This window comes from Labeo rohita, chromosome 12, assembly GCF_022985175.1.
Source record: "Labeo rohita strain BAU-BD-2019 chromosome 12, IGBB_LRoh.1.0, whole genome shotgun sequence".
NCBI lineage: Eukaryota > Metazoa > Chordata > Actinopteri > Cypriniformes > Cyprinidae > Labeo > Labeo rohita.
In genome coordinates, this window is record NC_066880.1 from 28,537,811 (window position 1) to 28,555,913 (window position 18,103).

Genomic DNA, 18,103 nt, shown 5'->3' on the forward strand with positions numbered 1-18,103 from the left:
AGTATGTTGCTAACATGTTTCTAGCATGCTTTTAGCTTGATTACCAAGTTGTTAACACGTTGCTAGCATATTTCTTGCATGATTAGCATTTTGGTCATGTTTATCATGTTTAGCATGATTATCATGTTGTTAACATTTTTTTAACATAATTAGCATGTTGCTAGCATGTTTCTAACATAATCAGCATGCTGCTAGAATGTTTTTTGCACGATTACTATGTTGTTAACATGTTGCTAACATATTTCTAGCATGTTTCTAGATTTGTCATAACATTTCTATAACTTGAAAAAAAAAATGTTAGTGAAAGTTGTGCAAAGGTTCACTGTTAGTCTGGAATGTCATAGACTAAGTAGCACGTGTATATTTGTAGCTATAGCCAACAATACACTGTATGGGTCAAACTTATCGATTTTTCTTTTATGTCAAAAAACATTAGGAAATTAAGTAAAGATCATGTTCCATTAAGATATTTTGTACATTTCCTACCATAAATTTATCAAAACATAATTTTTGATTGATAATATGCATTGCTAAGATCTTCATTTGGACAAATTTTCTCAATATTTATATTTTTTTTATACCCTCAAATTCTAGATTTTCAAATAGTTGTATCTCGACCAAAAATTGTCCTATCCTAACAAACCATACATCAATCGAAAGCTTATGTATTCAGCTTTGAAGCAAGGATGATGTATAAATCTCAGTTTCAAAACATTGACCCTTATGACTGGTTTTGTGGTCCAGGGTCACATTTTTGGTAAAAAAAAAAATTAGTCACCTGTTTGGTTATTTAGCGGCTAAACAAAATGTACAATAACCTCAATTTTTGTGATATCAACTTCAAATTCGGAACACAACTTAGTTAGATATATGGCGTTACATTTCTAGCAATGTCAGAGTCCGAACTATTTTTGTAAAATATATTTTTTGTATAACATAAATAATGTTTAGTGCAGTGAATTTGCTTCACAGTAAACGTAAAAATCTATAAGCTTGTCTGTATTCCAAAGCATTACAAATTACAACCATTTAAGTTTGAATAATGCTTTTTTATGTCTCTGCTCAAAAAGGGGGGAGAGACAATTAACAGATTAAAGTTCAGCTGCAAAATCAGTTGCATTCTTCTCTGGCCTCACCTGGCGAGTGCCTCTTTAACCAGCTCTTTGGCGCTGGAGCGTGTTGTGGCCAATACGCTCTTGTAGTTGGCTCCTTCGCAGATCTCAGTGCCAAAAATTTTTAGAATGCCTGGAGCCGTTATGTGATTGGACAGTTCGGAGGGGTCGTCCGTCGCTAGCACCTCCTCTCCCGCAGCAGCCATCTCTCCAGAACCTCCTCGAGGCCCACGGCCGAACACCGCAGACAGTCGGTGCTGGTGACGCCGGATCTTGTTCTTCGCCGGCTGGCGGATTCCCACGCTCTCCGTTGATCTGGCCGTGCCGCTGGATGAGCTGGACCTGGAAGAGGCACCAAAATGATTGCTCTGATCTCTACTGGACTGTAGATGCAAACTTACATCTGGCTGTTCATTGCTACACTACTTGCATCCAGTTAATGAACAGCAATGTTCACAACATGCACGAAGAGACTTAAAAAAATCTCTCATACAAAGCTCTGCAGCCTGCATAATACTTTTGAGGATTTCGTCCAATCCTGTAATCAGTTTACTTCAGTAGCAGTGGTACAAAAGCTCCTTTTCAGACTTCACTAATTGCGTCAGGAGGACCGTGTGTGTTTCTTCACCTATTGCCCCTAAAAAAAATCTCTTACAACATGCATTTTACATTATAACTTGTTTCAGTTTTCCACTAACAGTGTCCAAAACTGTACAAACAGAAGAAATCATTCTTGTGTAATTTTTTTTGAAGAACATGTGAACATTTCCACCATAAATTCTTTAGAAAATTCTTAGAAAAGGGTGTTTCCACAGTGATGCCATAGAAGAACCATTTTTGGTTCCCTTAAGTCCCGTCCAGTGAACAGTTCTTAAAAGAACCATTTTTCTTAGTGATGAACATTTTAATCATACATCTACAGAGCCTGTTTCCATTATAAAGAACTTTGTGTGCAATGAAAAGTTTTTTTTTTGTTTGTTGTTGTTAAAAGAAATAAAGTTGTCTTTTAAATAAATAAATAAATAAATCTATTTTTATGCCTTTTATTGTAATAGGACAATAGAGAGATGACAGGAAAGGGCTGTGAGGAGAGAGGGGAGCGGGATAGGCAAAGGACCTCGAGACGAGGCTATTGGCACCGACCTATTTTGCCAATTTTATACGTTTTTTTGTATCATAAAAACAACTGAACAATTTCCCACTATTTAACATAACTCAACAAAATTGCAGCTTGACCGCAAATGCACGATTATACTGCCTTTCAAAAGTTTGGAAACACCCCTGGCAAAGTGTGGTTTTGGACGATATCAGCATAAATTCTTATCATTTTTTGGTGCAAATACATTAAAGTAACTTCACATTGTCATTGAAGATATAGCAATAATAATTTTATTTTGATTACGTAATAATGGCAATATATACACGCCAAAGTCAGACATGCCCCTTTGCCAGCTGTGACGCCTGGTTACTGGTTTTAATTTGGTTTTAAAAGATTTTGGGTCAGCACACCTTAATAGCTTCAAAGACTGATTGGCAATTAAGTTTAGAATACAATGAATTCAGGCCCAGATTATGGTGGATATTTTGATGAATTGAAAATGTAAGTTTTTATGTATAAACTGTTTATGTAATAAAATATGTGTTCATAGTTTGTGTTGTCCCTTATCAGTGCAAAATTATCACAAGTTAAAAAGGATTCCTGCCAATATTGTCCAAAACCCCACTTTTCTAGGGCGTTTCCAAACTTTTGGAGAGCAGTGTAAGTATTCTGATATTTACCCTGATATTTTTCACACATAACATCTCATATTTAATCTCAAGCATTTTTTATGTTGCTACAGTTTTAGAACGTTCAGAAAACATTCAAAACTAAAGTTCTCATAATGTTTCCAAAAGGATAAAATGGAATGTTCATTCAACATTTGCATAATTTAAAAACAAAAACAAGCATTTTGAACACTGAGAAAACATTCAGAAATAACATTTTCTTAACTTAATGGTACTGTAACATTACCAAAACATTATCAGAATGCATTTTCTGTTAGATGAGTAGTCTTTTAAAATGTAGTAGGAACAGTTTTGTTATTGAAAGTCTTGGTTTAGAATGATGTAAAAATCTTAAAAGCCATTTTAAAAAAAATGATTAAATGTTGAAGGTATGGTAAAAAAGTTTAGATGTTTTTATTTTACTTTAATATAACATAAAAAAGAGGAGAAACACCAGTTGCTTTAAGTTTGTAAGAGACTTAAAAATAAGTTAAGTCTAAAATATAAGAGCTCTTATGACAGTAGCTTGTATATCTACTATAGAACTTATATCAAAAAGACAGCTTATGAATGACAAATGTAGTCCTTTTTGAACTTTGTATATGTAAGTGGGACTTCAAAAATGCCAACTTACTGGACGGATCCATTACTGTGTTTCCTCCCGACCCGTGAGAATCTTCTGCGGGACGCGCTAAGCGGTAAAGCCGCAGGTGAGGCTGGAGGAGGCGGTTTGGATGTCTGTGAGCTCCGCTCCTGCCCGATCATCATTCCCAACAGCTGTCCGGAGCTCGTGTCGTCAAAGTAACGGGTCCGTTAGAATGACCGGCACGTACCAGCCCGAGCACACATATCATACTCCGTTAAGAACCGGCAGACATCACTCCAGAAGCAACGTGAACTCTTCAAATCAATGCTGCGAGCAGAATGACATCCAGAAGAAAACTTTCTGCTCACGCGTTGCGTCTCAAACGTGCTGAACTGTCTACGTGGGCAGCACTTGTGGGCATCATGGGCGCGTTCCCGAGTCAGCTCTGTTAAAAATGCTGCGCGTGCCTGTGATGCTTACAAATGCTGACTATACAGACAGCTTACTGAATATTGAGACGCAGCTACAGACGGACTGACCAAATGTGCTGCTGATGCCCTGAAGGGAGGTTCCTCACAACGGACTCTGAAAGTTGATGGCTAACTACTGGGAAAAGTATCAAAACAATAATAACAAAAAGTACCATACCTACTAACATACCATGGTATAAATACATTCTAAACACTTTTCACCAATGAAACTATCAGACTTAAATCCATCATTGTTAACGTATTTTATCATTTTATCATTTTAACACTTCATCCATCCATCCATCCATCCATTATCAATCCATTTGTCCATCCATCTTTGCATCCGTCCATGTATCCATTCATCCAACCATCCATCGTCTATGTATACCCCTACACTCATCCATCCATCCTTGCATCTATGTATCTATCCATCCATCAACCTATCCATCCATCTATTATCAATCCATTTGTCCATCCGTCCTAGCATCTATCCATCTATGTATCCACCCATCCATCCATCTATGCATCCATCCATTCACCCTTCCAAGTATCCATCCATCCATTCATCCAACCAACCATCATCCATGTATATCCCTCTACTCATCCATCCATCCTTGTATCCATCCAACCATCTATCATTAATCCATTTGTCCATCCATCCTTGCATCCATCCATTTATTTATCTATCCATCTATCCATCCACCCATAAATCCATTCATCTATCCATTTCATTCATCTATGCATCCATCCATCCATCTATCTTCTATGCATCCATCCATCCATCCATCATCAATCCATTTTTCCACCCATCCATCCATCCATCCATCCATTATCAATCCATTTGTCCATCCATCTTTGCATCCGTCCATGTATCCATTCATGCAGCCATCCATCATATTCCCCTACACTCATCCATCCATGTATCCATCCATCTATGTATCTATCCATCCATCCTCCTATCCATCCATCTATTATCAATCCATTTGTCCATCCATCCTAGCATCCATCCATGTATCCATCCATCTATCTATGTATTCACCCATCCATCCATCTATGCATCCATCCATTCACCCATCCAAGTATCATCCATCCATCCATCCATCCATCCATCATCAATCCATTTTTCCACCCATCCATCCATCCATTATCAATCCATTTGTCCATCCATCTTTGCATCCGTCCATGTATCCATTCATGCAGCCATCCATCATATTCCCCTACACTCATCCATCCATGTATCCATCCATCTATGTATCTATCCATCCATCCACCTATCCATCCATCTATTATCAATCCATTTGTCCATCCATCCTAGCATCCATCCATGTATCCATCCATCTATCTATGTATTCACCCATCCATCCATCTATCTATGCATCCATCCATTCACCCATCCAAGTATCCATCCATCCATTTATCCAACCAACCATCCATCCATGTATATCCCTCTACTCATCCATCCATCCATCCTTGCATCCATCTAAGTATCCATCCAACCATCTATCATCAATCCGTTTGTCCATCCATCCATCCATCATCAATTCATTTGTCCATCCATCCTTGCATCCATCCATTTATTTATCTACCCGTCCACTCATCAATCCATTCATCTATCCATTTCATTCATCTATGCATCCATCCATCCATCCATCCATCCATCCATCCATCCATCCATCCATCCATCATCAATCCATTTTTCCATCCATCCATCCATCCATCCATCCATCCATCCATCACTCGTCCATCTATCCATCTTTCATCAGTTGTCCAGCCATCATTCCATCTATGCATCCATCTTTGTCCATCCGTCCATCCATCTTTAATCAACCAATTTGTCCAGTCATCTTTCCATCTATGCATCCATCCATAAATCAATCTATCTATCTATCTATCTGTCTATTTATCTATCTAAACTCAAACCTTTTTAATGCAACGTACCTATAACAAAACCAACAACCACAGACCCCAAACCTCAAACTGTAACTCTTAATCAGCCACAGCGAACTGCCTACATAGGGTCCATGTGACTCCTGTCTTCAATCGGTAAACGTCTCTGTTATATGTTTGGACAGTTGTCAGTCTGGACAATGTTCCCATCTAGTGGTCAGTGGACAAATACAGATACAGGGCATACTTAGATTCAAAAACAACCTCAGCTTTCATGATCACTATCACACCTAACAAGAATTTTTTAAATAGGTTTATATAATATTATAGAACTTATATGTTTATAATATTTTATACTTATAGATATTATTTTGTAAGACTATTTTATCTGTATATTGCATATTGTATAATGTTTTATTGTCTAACAACTAAAAATATAGAAGACAGAAGCTATTAAAAAAACACAGATGCATAGTTACTATTCTCTTCACCTTCTAGATATTCTCTAACACTTTTATTTGCAAGTTACAGTTTTTCTCAGTCGCTTTGGTGCATTTCTCAAATCATCCTTAACATTTGCAAAGAAGTATGTGCATTTCTCAAAACAATTCGTGCAAACAGCACAACACAATTGATTACCTGCAAAAGTCTGTAACTTACTCAAAATCTTTAGTTCATCTATCAAAAGTAAGTATGCATGTCAATGAACATATCAGTGCCATCAGAATGAAAAGTCCTTGTGTCATTGTTCATTGTTCATTGTTCAAGATGCTTAGTCATGTTGTCAATCAAACAGTGTATTCTATTAGCATTACCTGATGTAAACTATAGCAATAGTTTGCATGACAGTTACTGTACTGAAATGCAGAAGGCTGCAATTCTTATGTGTGTCATATATCCATTTCAAAAGTACAAATGTACACATTACTGTATGTGAGATATTGATTGAAAGAGACTGGATAGGACAAAAAAAAAAAGAAAAAAGAAAAGAAAAAAACACATTACAGAGTCATTGTGATAGACAAGAAAAAGAAATATCCTTGATAGTACACATACATCACTCAGATGTCTATTTTACATCTACATTTACATCTGCAAGATTTATTTTTTAGAGTGTTCGCTCATCTGCACGTTTCCTACCAGGTGTCAAAAAGACTTTTACAGTTTTTCTCAGTCGCTTTGGTGCATTTCTCAAATCATTCTTAACATTTGCAAAGAAGTATGTGCATTTCTCAAAACAATTCGTACAAACAGCACAACACAATGGATTACCTGCAAAAGTCTGTAACTTTATCAAAATCTTTAGTTCATCTATCAAAAGTAAGTATGCATGTCAATGAACATATCAGTGCCATCAGAATGAAAAGTCCTTGTGTCATTGTTCACAAACAAGATAGTCAAAATGCTTAGTCATGTTGTCAATCAAACAGTGTATTCTATTAGCATTACCTGATGTAAACTATAGCAATCGTTTGCATGACAGTTACTGTATTGAAATGCAGAAGGCTGCAATTCTTATGTGTGTCATATATCCATTTCAAAAGTACAAATGTACACATTACTGTATGTGAGATATTGACTGAAAGAAACTGGATAGGACAAACAAAAAAGAAAAAAGAAAAGAAAAAACACATTACAGAGTCATTGTGATAGACAAGAAAAAGAAATATCCCTGATAGTACACGTACATCACTAAGACGTCTATTTCACGTCTACATTTACATCTGCAAGATTTATTTTTTAGAGTGTTCGCTCATCTGCACGTTTCCTACCAGGTGTCAGACAGACTTTTATTAGATGTCTTTACTGTAAGATGTTTATGATTTAGAGTGTATGTAAAACTGACATCTTACAGATGTCTGTCAGATGTTTGTACATGGCAGATGCACAAAAGCGAAAATACAAAATTAGAAAGGAAAACACAGGAATCACCACTTAGCACTGGATGAGGAATTTCAGAGAACTGGTTTGTTATTGGTTAATCTACATTCCCTTATTAGTGAAAGTCAAGATTCACCTGCACAATGCATGGCAAATTTACAAATAGACTAACAGGAATGTGTAGAAAATATACTTGACAGTTTATGACAACTAGATCAACCATTTTGCATTTAATGATTTATACGATGAAATAATGACTAGATGTTTTGAGGGGTAAGACTATTGCACAGAGAACTATATAATACATTTTGCGCAACATGACACTAGCAACTGATAATGTAGGAAAACGCAGACAAATGTACATAATCAATTGCATGATTGTAGAAACTGCTATTATGATGTGCACAAGTGACTAGATGATGCGGAGGTTGTACAAGTAGTTTTGAGAGGTTCATTTCTGAGCTGAGAAATGCACCAAAGCGACTAAGAAAAACTGTAAAAAGTCACCTGTTCAGTATAATCACAGATAATCAAGAAGATTCTGCAGTTCTGTATTAGACCATTAGAGGGTGCACAACACCTTAAAAAGCAAAAAACATCACCATTTATACAAGAGACAAAGAATATGTTAATTTTTTTTTTTTTAAAGCCGTGCTGAGTCACAATGAGCTGACACTCTCACTAGGCTGTGTAGTATTTACCCTTGAAACAAATACTAGAATACTACAACAAATTACTAGAGTTTGCTGTAGTGTGCTTCAGTCGTCTTAATGTTACAAAGTTTTAAAAGCAGCATAAGCACTTTACTCAACTTAGAGGTTCCAAATCACTCCAGAGCAGACAACATGTCTAATGTTTCAGCACTGACCATGACTTACACTTAATTAAACTGAGCTATAGACATACAAGAGCAGAAAGCATGTTTTTGGCATTAAGGAAGAATAATGGACGTAATAACAAGCAGATGCAAATGGAGCAGATAGTTATTCTGTTAGGCCTTTCTTGAAGAAAGGCCTGTACTCATCTTCTCTTGGCTCTGGTGTAGATGAGCTGTTCCAGAACGAGGAAGAGGTTTTAATGCGTGTAATGAGATCTCCTTCATCAGGATCAACGCTTCGGTTACACTCTTTGCTGGTTAACAAGCTTTACTTTTTTTTCATGGTCCTCTATTGTAAACCTGGTGGACTTGTTTTTATTAAGAGCTATAGGCCTTTATAAAATGTGTGCATATATGCACAGGCCTTTTCTTAAATGCTGTTCAACAGTGACAGCAAAGATCCTATATGAATGTGATGTGATTCTAGATGAATGTACGTGCCTTAAAACAATTTGCATAAATGCAAATTAATGTCTGGTAAGTAGTATTTTCTTTCTGTGTGGCATAATAATGCAAATGTTTGTGTGGTTTCACCAGCAATGTGTGCAAGCATCATAAAATTTAAAATCACCTACACTGTGAGGAAACAGCTTAGTAAACATCCTGAATAAAGTCGTATGAAAATCTAAAAAGGCAAACACTTGCACGGATAGTCATGAGGATAGTCACAAGATAATTTCCTCACTATAAAAATAAGAGAAGACAGAGCAAAAGTGTCTACCATCATAGACAAATAACAAGGTTTTCCTAAAGTTATGAACAAACATTCTTCCAGTAATATTAAAAGAAAGTCCATTCAAAGTTATTTGGTTATTTATTAACATTCTCAATGAAAACGTCTATTTGATGTCTGCATTTACATCTGCAAGATGTATTAATTAGAGTGTTTGCTCATCTGCAATACGTCTATAGGACGTTTCCTATCAGATGTCAAATAGACATCTATTAGATGTCTTTAAGCTATGTATGATTTAGAATGTATGTAAAACTGACATCTTACAGACATCTATCAGATATTTGTACACAGCAGTTGCTTTCCAGATCAAGTGATCTTTAACAGACGTCTTGCAGACGTACGGTGCTAACTGGGTTTGCTCATCTGCAATAGGACGTTTCCTATCAGATGTCAAATAGACGTTTATTAAATGTCTTTAAGATGTTTATGATTTAGAATGCATGTAAAACTGACGTCTTAAAGACGCGTGACAGGTGTTTGTTTTTTATATATATATATTTTTTACATTTTTAAAAATGCTAAAAAAACTGTAATTATAAAAGCTCCCAGATAGCACGTATACATCTAATAGATGTCTGTTAAAGATCACTTGATCTGGAAAGGATCTGCTATGTACAAACATCTGACAGACGTCTGTAAGATGTCAGTTTTACATACATTTTAAATGATAAACATCTTAAAGACATCTAATAGATGTCTATTTAACATCTGATAGGAAACGTCCTATAGACGTATTGCAGATGAGCAAACATTCTTAAAAAATACATCTTCCAGATGTAAATGCAGACATCAAATATACGTTTCTGTGACGTATGTGTGCTATCAGGGCTTATTTAGACCCAGCTAACAGAGAACGTTGTTTGACAAGATTGTCTTAATGTTCAGAAAACAATCAAAAGTAACTTTCCCATAATGATCATAATGATAAAACGGAACGCTCCCTTAATGCTGTTTCTAACAATCACTTAAACAAGAAAACGCATTTTAAATGATTTAATACAGAAATAACGTTATCAAAACGTTCTTAGAAGATAAAATAGTGCGTAAATAGGTACAACTAATTTTATGGATGACTTGGTGCAGTTTCAGTATTCAAAATGCGAACAAACACGGTTTGAATGAATCTACTGTAAAAGTAAACGTGTGCATGTGTGTGGCCGTGGCGCGCGCGCGCGCCTGACAGAAAGTGGGCGGGGCCTCTCGTGCCATGACAACCTCAGAGTAACTGTCTGTACTGTACCGAGGGGGGGTAAGAGAGTAAGTAGTTTCGGACGTCATACGCGCTCCCAGGGGGAGGAGGAAGGTTAGGAACCGGGCATACAACTAATAACAGATTATCCGCTGTCCGTCGATGCCGTGTGTTTCGTCTATGTGTGCGCGTATGAGCGTGTGTTTGAGTTGCATGCAAGAACAAAAGCGCAGCAAAGAAAAGCAGCCACATCCTCATCTCGCCATAAGGAAGAGCTCTGTTGAACAGCGATGAAGCACTTATGCGCCAATCTTCCATTCTGGGTAAGTTCTCATCAACTCTCGCATACTAACAACAGCTGTACCGCGAGCTTTGGATGTGTTTATCAGCTCATGAACGCGTATGAAGCTCTGTTTCCTTGACACTCATTAAACTACATCAGCCGCCGGAGTGACGCGGTGTAACGCATTAGCAACAAATAATGCGTAATAAATGTAACGCTGTTGTACGACGTTACTATGACTTAGTATTATAGTAACAGACGTTCAAATAACATTACATATCTTTTCAGCTAACAGAAATGTGTTTTAAGAACGTTACAACAGACGTTATTTCGGTTAAATAGTTATTTTTGAATGTTCTCTGGAAAGTAACATTTTAAAAAAGTTCAAATGTTACGCAAATAGGAGGGAAAACTAACTTCAGCTAGCGTTTACATCGGGAGCACTTTATTTCAAGGTGTCCTTGTTACACATTTTACATGTAGTTATTATTATAATAACAATTATTATGCATAATTACATGCAAGTAACCCTAACCATGTAGTTCATTAATATTACTCAGTTCTTAAATGTGTAATTACACTGTAACAAGGACACCTTTAAAAAAAAGTGTAATCAGACATTTTATTTGGACCTTAGTCTAACTTTATAACATTTTTTTTTAATGTTTATAAAGTTAATGTTTTTCCTAATGTTTACATAACCAAAAAGAACATTTTAAATGATTCAGAAATAAAGTTAGTTGAACCTCCACCTGAAATGTTTCTTGAATGATATATATATTGAGAATGACCAGATCGTTTTGAATAAATGTTCTTAGACGAAACAAGCAAGTTGTCATCGTAATAAATGGAGTTGGATCATTTTAATGAATCGGTTTACAACATTGCTTACTGAGTCAGTTTGGGTGATAACTCACTGACTCATCGAGCTCATTTAACATGTTTGCCTCATTGGGTTTACAGAGAGGATTTTGAGCGAATCGAGTATTTGAATCTGATTGAATTTGAGTCACTATCGGGTTGACTTTAATACTTGAATTCAAAAATTCAAATAATAATATGTTTAAGAATTGTATCTTTTAAACACGTAAGTGAAACAGATTTGAATGAATGAATACATAAAGAGTTAGATGAATGGCCTTTTCTAAAAACATGCAAAAACGAAATAATTTTAGTATGCAAATTAATGCAAATTAAGTTATACTTAGGTTTAAAATGGCTGAAACTTTGTTTTATGAGCTGAGTGATGGTTTCAGTTAATACCTGTATTGCTACAAAAAAAAAAAAAAATGTTTGCATGATATGCATCTCCAAATGATTTTATGTCATCATTTTAGAGCCCACAGTGGGATTCTAGGGAGCATGTGATCACAAACAAGCAGTGAATCAGTTTATTGAACTGGTTCTTTGAAATGAACAGTTCAAAAGAAGCGATTCAGGGAAATGAGTCAGACATCACATCATGTTCTCCAACCTCCATTAACATTAATAGGGTGTTTTTCTCCATATGGTGTGACATTTTGCTCACCTCTATGTTCATGACGGTTTATTCGGGGTCAGGCCGCGTCGCAGCTCCTGAAGAGAAATTTCTGTTGTTTACGAGGTTATTGGAGGTAATGGCATCCGTGGCCTAGTTAGCCGGACAGACACAGCGAAGGCTTATTCTCGGGGTCATTAGACTCTCCGAGGGGCCCGTACAGTCAGTCAGCATTATAGACGATCAACACTATGTAGGTTAAGAAGAAACGTAAAGGGCTGAAACTTTTCTCCATTCGGAAACGTCAATCACCGAGTCCAGGGTCAAAACAGGATACTGCAGTGCAAAAATCAAGGCTTCTCCTGGATTCATACGTTAAACACGTTCAGATTTTTATTTATGCTGCTGCAACCTCCTTTTTCGTTCTTCATAAAATGTCCTTACTGTAACCGTATTTTGCAAGAGGTTTCAACAGACCTGGAACAAGCCAGTATTAAAAAAGCTATATTTCAACTTCTTTATAATTTTATATAAATTATATAATTTCAAATAAATAAATAAATAGAATAACTTTAATAACATTAAAACATTTACTTGAAGCTTTTATATATTATGCATCAAAAAGCATGTTTAATGCATGAATTATTTTTTATAATGCACCTTATAATGCATTGCATAAAAAATTATATACACATTTATAATACATAATAATACTTATTGTTACACCTTTAGAAGGTACAATGCATTTAAACATGTGACAAGCAACTGATTTCACATGCAACAAAAAATCTGTAAATATTATAATGCATTTGAACTTAGGTTGCAATTATTAATGAAAATATGCAATGCATTATAAAGGCTTCAAGTGCAATGTTACTATAATATTAAACATTTGTATAATCTATATCATTAATACACCACATTTACAACAAAATACAGAAAATCCAGTATGTTTTATGTCTATCTGATCTATTAAATTATCATGATCATGTCTTAAGAATCAGTTTCCTGTGGCTAAAGCGATCTGGACAGACAGAGGAAGTTTTGAGGCTTGTGTTGTGAAATTATTCTGCATGACCACAAGAGAATATGTTAAAAAATATTCTCAGTTCTGTAAATTCAGTTTAGTATTCTTATTAAATCTAATTTAATTTTCAGGTTTTATTTTTTAAGATTTAAATCCCAAAATGTAACTATAGGATCATATTGTTCTTGATACCTACAGGAATATTTAATGCAAATCTAATTTTGCTTAGAAAATCTCTTGTTTTGAGAATATTTGGTTGCATCGATTTAATCAGCGTATCGTTCCTGTTAACCCACTGATCTGAGTGCACTGATACCACTATCATCATCTAAGGGCTGTACTACAAAGATAATAGGATGCTGTAATAAAAATGTGCATTGCTCTGCTTTCTCATATTAGGCAGTATCATCATTTTCTAGCATGCAGCTTTTCTTGTGAATACTGTAAGGCAGTCGGTTTCGACTATTGCTAGTCTCACTGTATAGACCGAGACGCCGCTGTCTGGCTGCATTCAGCTCATTTCATTCTGCTCACTCAGATTTAGATTAGTTTTGCTCAGAAGCCGTGGGTCACATAAGGTAACGGCAGACTCTCTCCGTCTGCAGCGCCGAACGTGTGTGTCAGCGGCTCCTTATTGAATCTCATTGATGCGACTCTTTTGCATGAGACATACATTTCTCTCCCACTCCTTTTTTCATCTCGGTTTCTCCTGCTTGCTATATATTCTGTGCTGCGCATACAGCTCGTGTCCTCAAATGTCCCCGAATGTCTTCATTCATTCCGGCAGCCATTGCAGAATAGCGCCACTGCTGTGTTTATATGAAGGACATCAAAATCACTAAAGAAAAACTCAGGCTATTTTATAGCAAAAATAATCGCTGCAATGCGGAAAATCTTTCCAAGATTGATTGAAAGTGTCAGTATCTGAAATCAAATAAAAAGCAGTTTGTTTCTCCATACTGAACAAGAAGCTGCAGCAGGATGTGAATTAATCTGTCAGTCGGTTGACATTTTATCATAGAATCAGATTTAGCAATTGCTGATAATTATTTTAGAATTATTTTGCTATTACATTGTATAAAATATTTTTATAATATTTTTATTTGATGTAAAAATGTGTAATTTAATATTTATTAAATTATATATAAAGATCTTTTTATTTAAATATTAAAATACTGTAATATATCGTTTTAAATTAAAAATAAATTACTACAATGAAATCAGTGAATTTAGGCATCACAACATTTACAAAAAAAATATGTAACTACTCTACCAGTCAAAAGTTTTGAACAGTAAGATTTTTAATATTTTTTAAAGAAGTCTCTTCTGCTCCACAGTACAGCAAAAACAGTACAATTTTGAAATGTTTTTTTTTTTTTACTATTTAAATAACTGCTTTCTATCTGAATATATTTTAAAATGTAATTTATTCCTGTGATTTCAAAACTTAATTTTTAGCATCGTTACTTCAGTCATGTGATCCTTTCAGAAATCATTCTAATATTCTGATTTGCTGTTATTTTAAATAGTAAAACTATTTCACAATATTACTCCTTTTGCTGTATTTTGAATCAAGTAAATGCAGGCTTGAAGAGCAGAAGAGAATTCTTTAATAAACGTCTTACTGTTCAAAAACTTTTGACTGGTAGTGTTTATTAAATTATTAGTGTATTTTAATCTGTAAGTGAGCATTATATAATAGTAAATTCATTCTGCATGCATGTAAAATTAAGAATGAGCATGCACAATTAAATATCTAATATTGATTTAGAAATATCTAAAATCTCATATAGTATCAGCCTGTATATTATAATGCAAATTGTTCCAGTATAATTTTGTCAAGATGATGCTGCTCACTCGGATAAAATATTGCCCAGCTTTGTAACTTTGTAACTTTGTAACTTTGAAATGTTACTATTTCATTGTGTCATATAACACTTATGGCACCCCATCGATTTCATGTTTCATATTTAGGTGAAATCCATCTCAGTGCTCAGAGTTACTCGAGAACAGCAGTCGTTCCTGAACTGAGATCAGTGGGAATTAGTTGTAGTGTTGTGCTGTCCCAATTTCAAATGAGCACAAAGTAGTTAATCCATCAGGGATTACCTCCCAATCGTTAATACTGAATGTTACTATAATGAGCGCTAAAGTAATTACTAGCATGTGTGAAATGTCAGGTAAGGTAACTCATTCCAGGACATAACATATTTCTTAGCCGGATTGTTAAGGTCTGCTCTGTTTCAAATCTCTCACCTCTTTTGACCCATGTTTTCACTGGAAAGTCTTAGACTGCATTGGCGACCTACTGGATTTTGCCTGGATTGTCTCGTGACTGGCATCGAAATTGTTTTGGCCCCGATGATATTTAATGTCTGCTTGAATTAATCCCTATTTAGCACTGTGGTCAATTCAGGCAAACACCTACATAAATACAATCACAGTTGAGGCCAAAAGTTAACATACACCTTGCAGAATCTACAAAATATTAATTATTTTACCAAAATAAGAGGGGTCATACAAAATGCTGATTATTTTTTATTTAGTACTGACCTGAATAAGATATTTCACATAAAAGACGTTTACATAATAGTTGAATTTATAAAAGTGACCTTGTTCAAAAGTTTGCATACACTTGATTCTTAATGCTGAGTTTTTTTTGTTCTTGTTGTTTAGTGATAGTTGTTCATGAGTTAAACCCACAAATTCTTTGGTTTTTCAACATTTTTGTGTATTTTGACCCTTTTCAACAATGACTGTATGATTTTGAGATCCATCTTTTCACACTGAGGACAACTGAGAGACTCATATTCTATAACTATTACAGAAGGTTCAAATGCTCACTGAGAAAAATGATGCATTAAGCATGTGTACATTTTTCTTCTTTTGCTTAAATATCATATTTTTTTATTTAATACTGCCCTTCAGAAGCTACAGAAGATACTTCCATGTTTCCCAGAAGACAAAATAAGTTAAATTTACTATTAACTTCAAATACCAAAAGTTTTCACTCCCTGCTTCTTAATGCGTGGTTTTTCCTTCTGGAGCAACAGTGAGCATTTGAACCTTCTGTAATAGTTGTATATGAGTTCCTCAGTTGTCCTTAATGTGAAATGTGGATCACAAAATCATACAGTCATTGTTGGAAAGGGTTCAAATACACAAAAAAGCTGAAAAACCAAAGAATTTGTGGGACCTGAAGGATTTTTCTGATGAACAGCGGGTAGTTTAACTGTTCAGGGCAAACAAGGGACTTATGAACAACTATCACTGAACAAAAAAACCCCACAGCTGTGGATCATACAGGTAACAACACAGTATTAAGAACCACATGTATGTAAACTTTTGAACATGACCATTTTTAAAAATTCAACTATTATTTTCTCTTGTGGACTATATGTAAACGTCTTTTATGTGAAATATCTTATTCAGGTCAGTACTAAATAAAAAATAACATGCATTTTGTATGGTCCCACTTATTTTGGTAAAATAATTAACATTTTGCAGCTCGCGAGGTGTATGTAAACTTTTGACTTCAACTGTACATTTCAGCTCATTTTAATTGTTGCACGAACTATTCCTTTAAGTTAATAGCTACAGATGTATCTATCACTTTTATATAACTCTCTGAGTAATACTGTCATTCTCTCTTGGGTGTGATTTGTTTTGTTTTGTTGCTGTGGAGTGTTTCCAGCATCATAAAACGTTTATCTATTACCTATTAACTTTTAATTAATCCCTAATAGCACTGCAGTCAAATCAAACACCTAAATAATGACTCTGAGCAGGTTCCCTTGCTTTTATGGGTATTAATAAAAGTTTTCTGCAATTAAAGGAATAGTTCAGCCAAAAATGAACCTGCAGCAACCCTTCAAGATGTCTCCAACAGATTTGGAGAAAATGACTCACCAGTAGAGTGAATGGGTATCGTCAGAATGAGAGTCCAAATAGCTGATAAAAACATCACAATAATCCACAAGTAATCCACACCACTCCAGTCCAACAATTAACATCTTGTGAAGCCAAAAGCTGCGTTTGTAAGAAACAAATCCACGATTAAGATGTTTTTAACTAAAATATGAGTTCCTAATCCATAATAATGCTTCCTCTGGTGAAAAAGTGGTCTGGTCTGAATCAGGAGAGAAATCTGCACAGAACAAGCACCTTAACAAATGTGTGGGTGGATTTTGATGTGAGAAAACACAAAAGATGGACTTTGTTATTGTAAGAAGCGTTATTATGGATTATAGACTCTTACAAACACGCAGCTTTTTGTTTCCCAAGATATTAATTGATGGACTGGAGTGGTTTGGATTGCTTGTGGATTATTGTGATGTTTTTATCAGCTGTTTGGACTCTCATTCTGACGGCACCCATTTGCTGCAAATGATCCATTGGTACATAAGTGATGGAATGCTACATTTCTCCAAATCTGATGTAGAAACAAACTCATCTGCATCTTGGATGACCTAAGGGTGAGCTTATTTTCAGCTCATTTATTTGTTTCATGAGCTTCTCCTTTAAGTCAGGGGTACCCAAACTTGGTCCTGGAGGGCCAGTGTCCTACAGAGTTTAGCTGAAGTCATTATTTAGGTGTTTGCCTGAATTGACAGCAGTGCTAAAGCAGACATTAAATATATTCAGAGCCAAAAAACATTCAGTGCCAGTCACGAGACAATTAAAAGCGCCTGAACCAGCTAATCAAGCTCTTGCTAGGCATACTAGAAACTTCCCGGCAGGTGTTTTGAGGCAAGCTAGAGTTACACTCTGTAAGACATCGACCCTCAAGGATTGAGTTTGGGCACCCCTGC

The 18,103-nt window shown here is 35.5% G+C and overlaps 2 protein-coding genes across 7 annotated transcripts in view; one reads left to right on the forward strand and one right to left on the reverse strand.

The window, feature by feature from the left end:
* radil2b (Ras association and DIL domains 2b) overlaps positions 1-3,988 on the reverse strand; it is a 47,490-nt gene extending 43,502 nt beyond the window's left edge. The window contains 2 exon segments of the mRNA XM_051124867.1: positions 1,137-1,454; positions 3,514-3,988. Coding sequence (XP_050980824.1) covers positions 1,137-1,454; positions 3,514-3,647 — 452 coding nt within the window. The 5' untranslated portion in view covers positions 3,648-3,988.
* Positions 3,989-10,518: 6,530 nt separating this feature from the next.
* abcc3 (ATP-binding cassette, sub-family C (CFTR/MRP), member 3) overlaps positions 10,519-18,103 on the forward strand; it is a 90,352-nt gene continuing 82,767 nt past the window's right edge. For 2 of the 6 annotated variants that reach the window (XM_051123803.1, XM_051123805.1), the window contains exon 1: positions 10,519-10,828. In XM_051123803.1, the coding sequence (XP_050979760.1) occupies positions 10,796-10,828 (33 nt within the window). In that variant the 5' untranslated portion in view covers positions 10,519-10,795. The remainder of the gene's footprint in view (positions 10,829-18,103) is intronic. The other 4 variants (XM_051123806.1, XM_051123804.1, XM_051123801.1 and 1 more) reach the window with 3 other exon arrangements.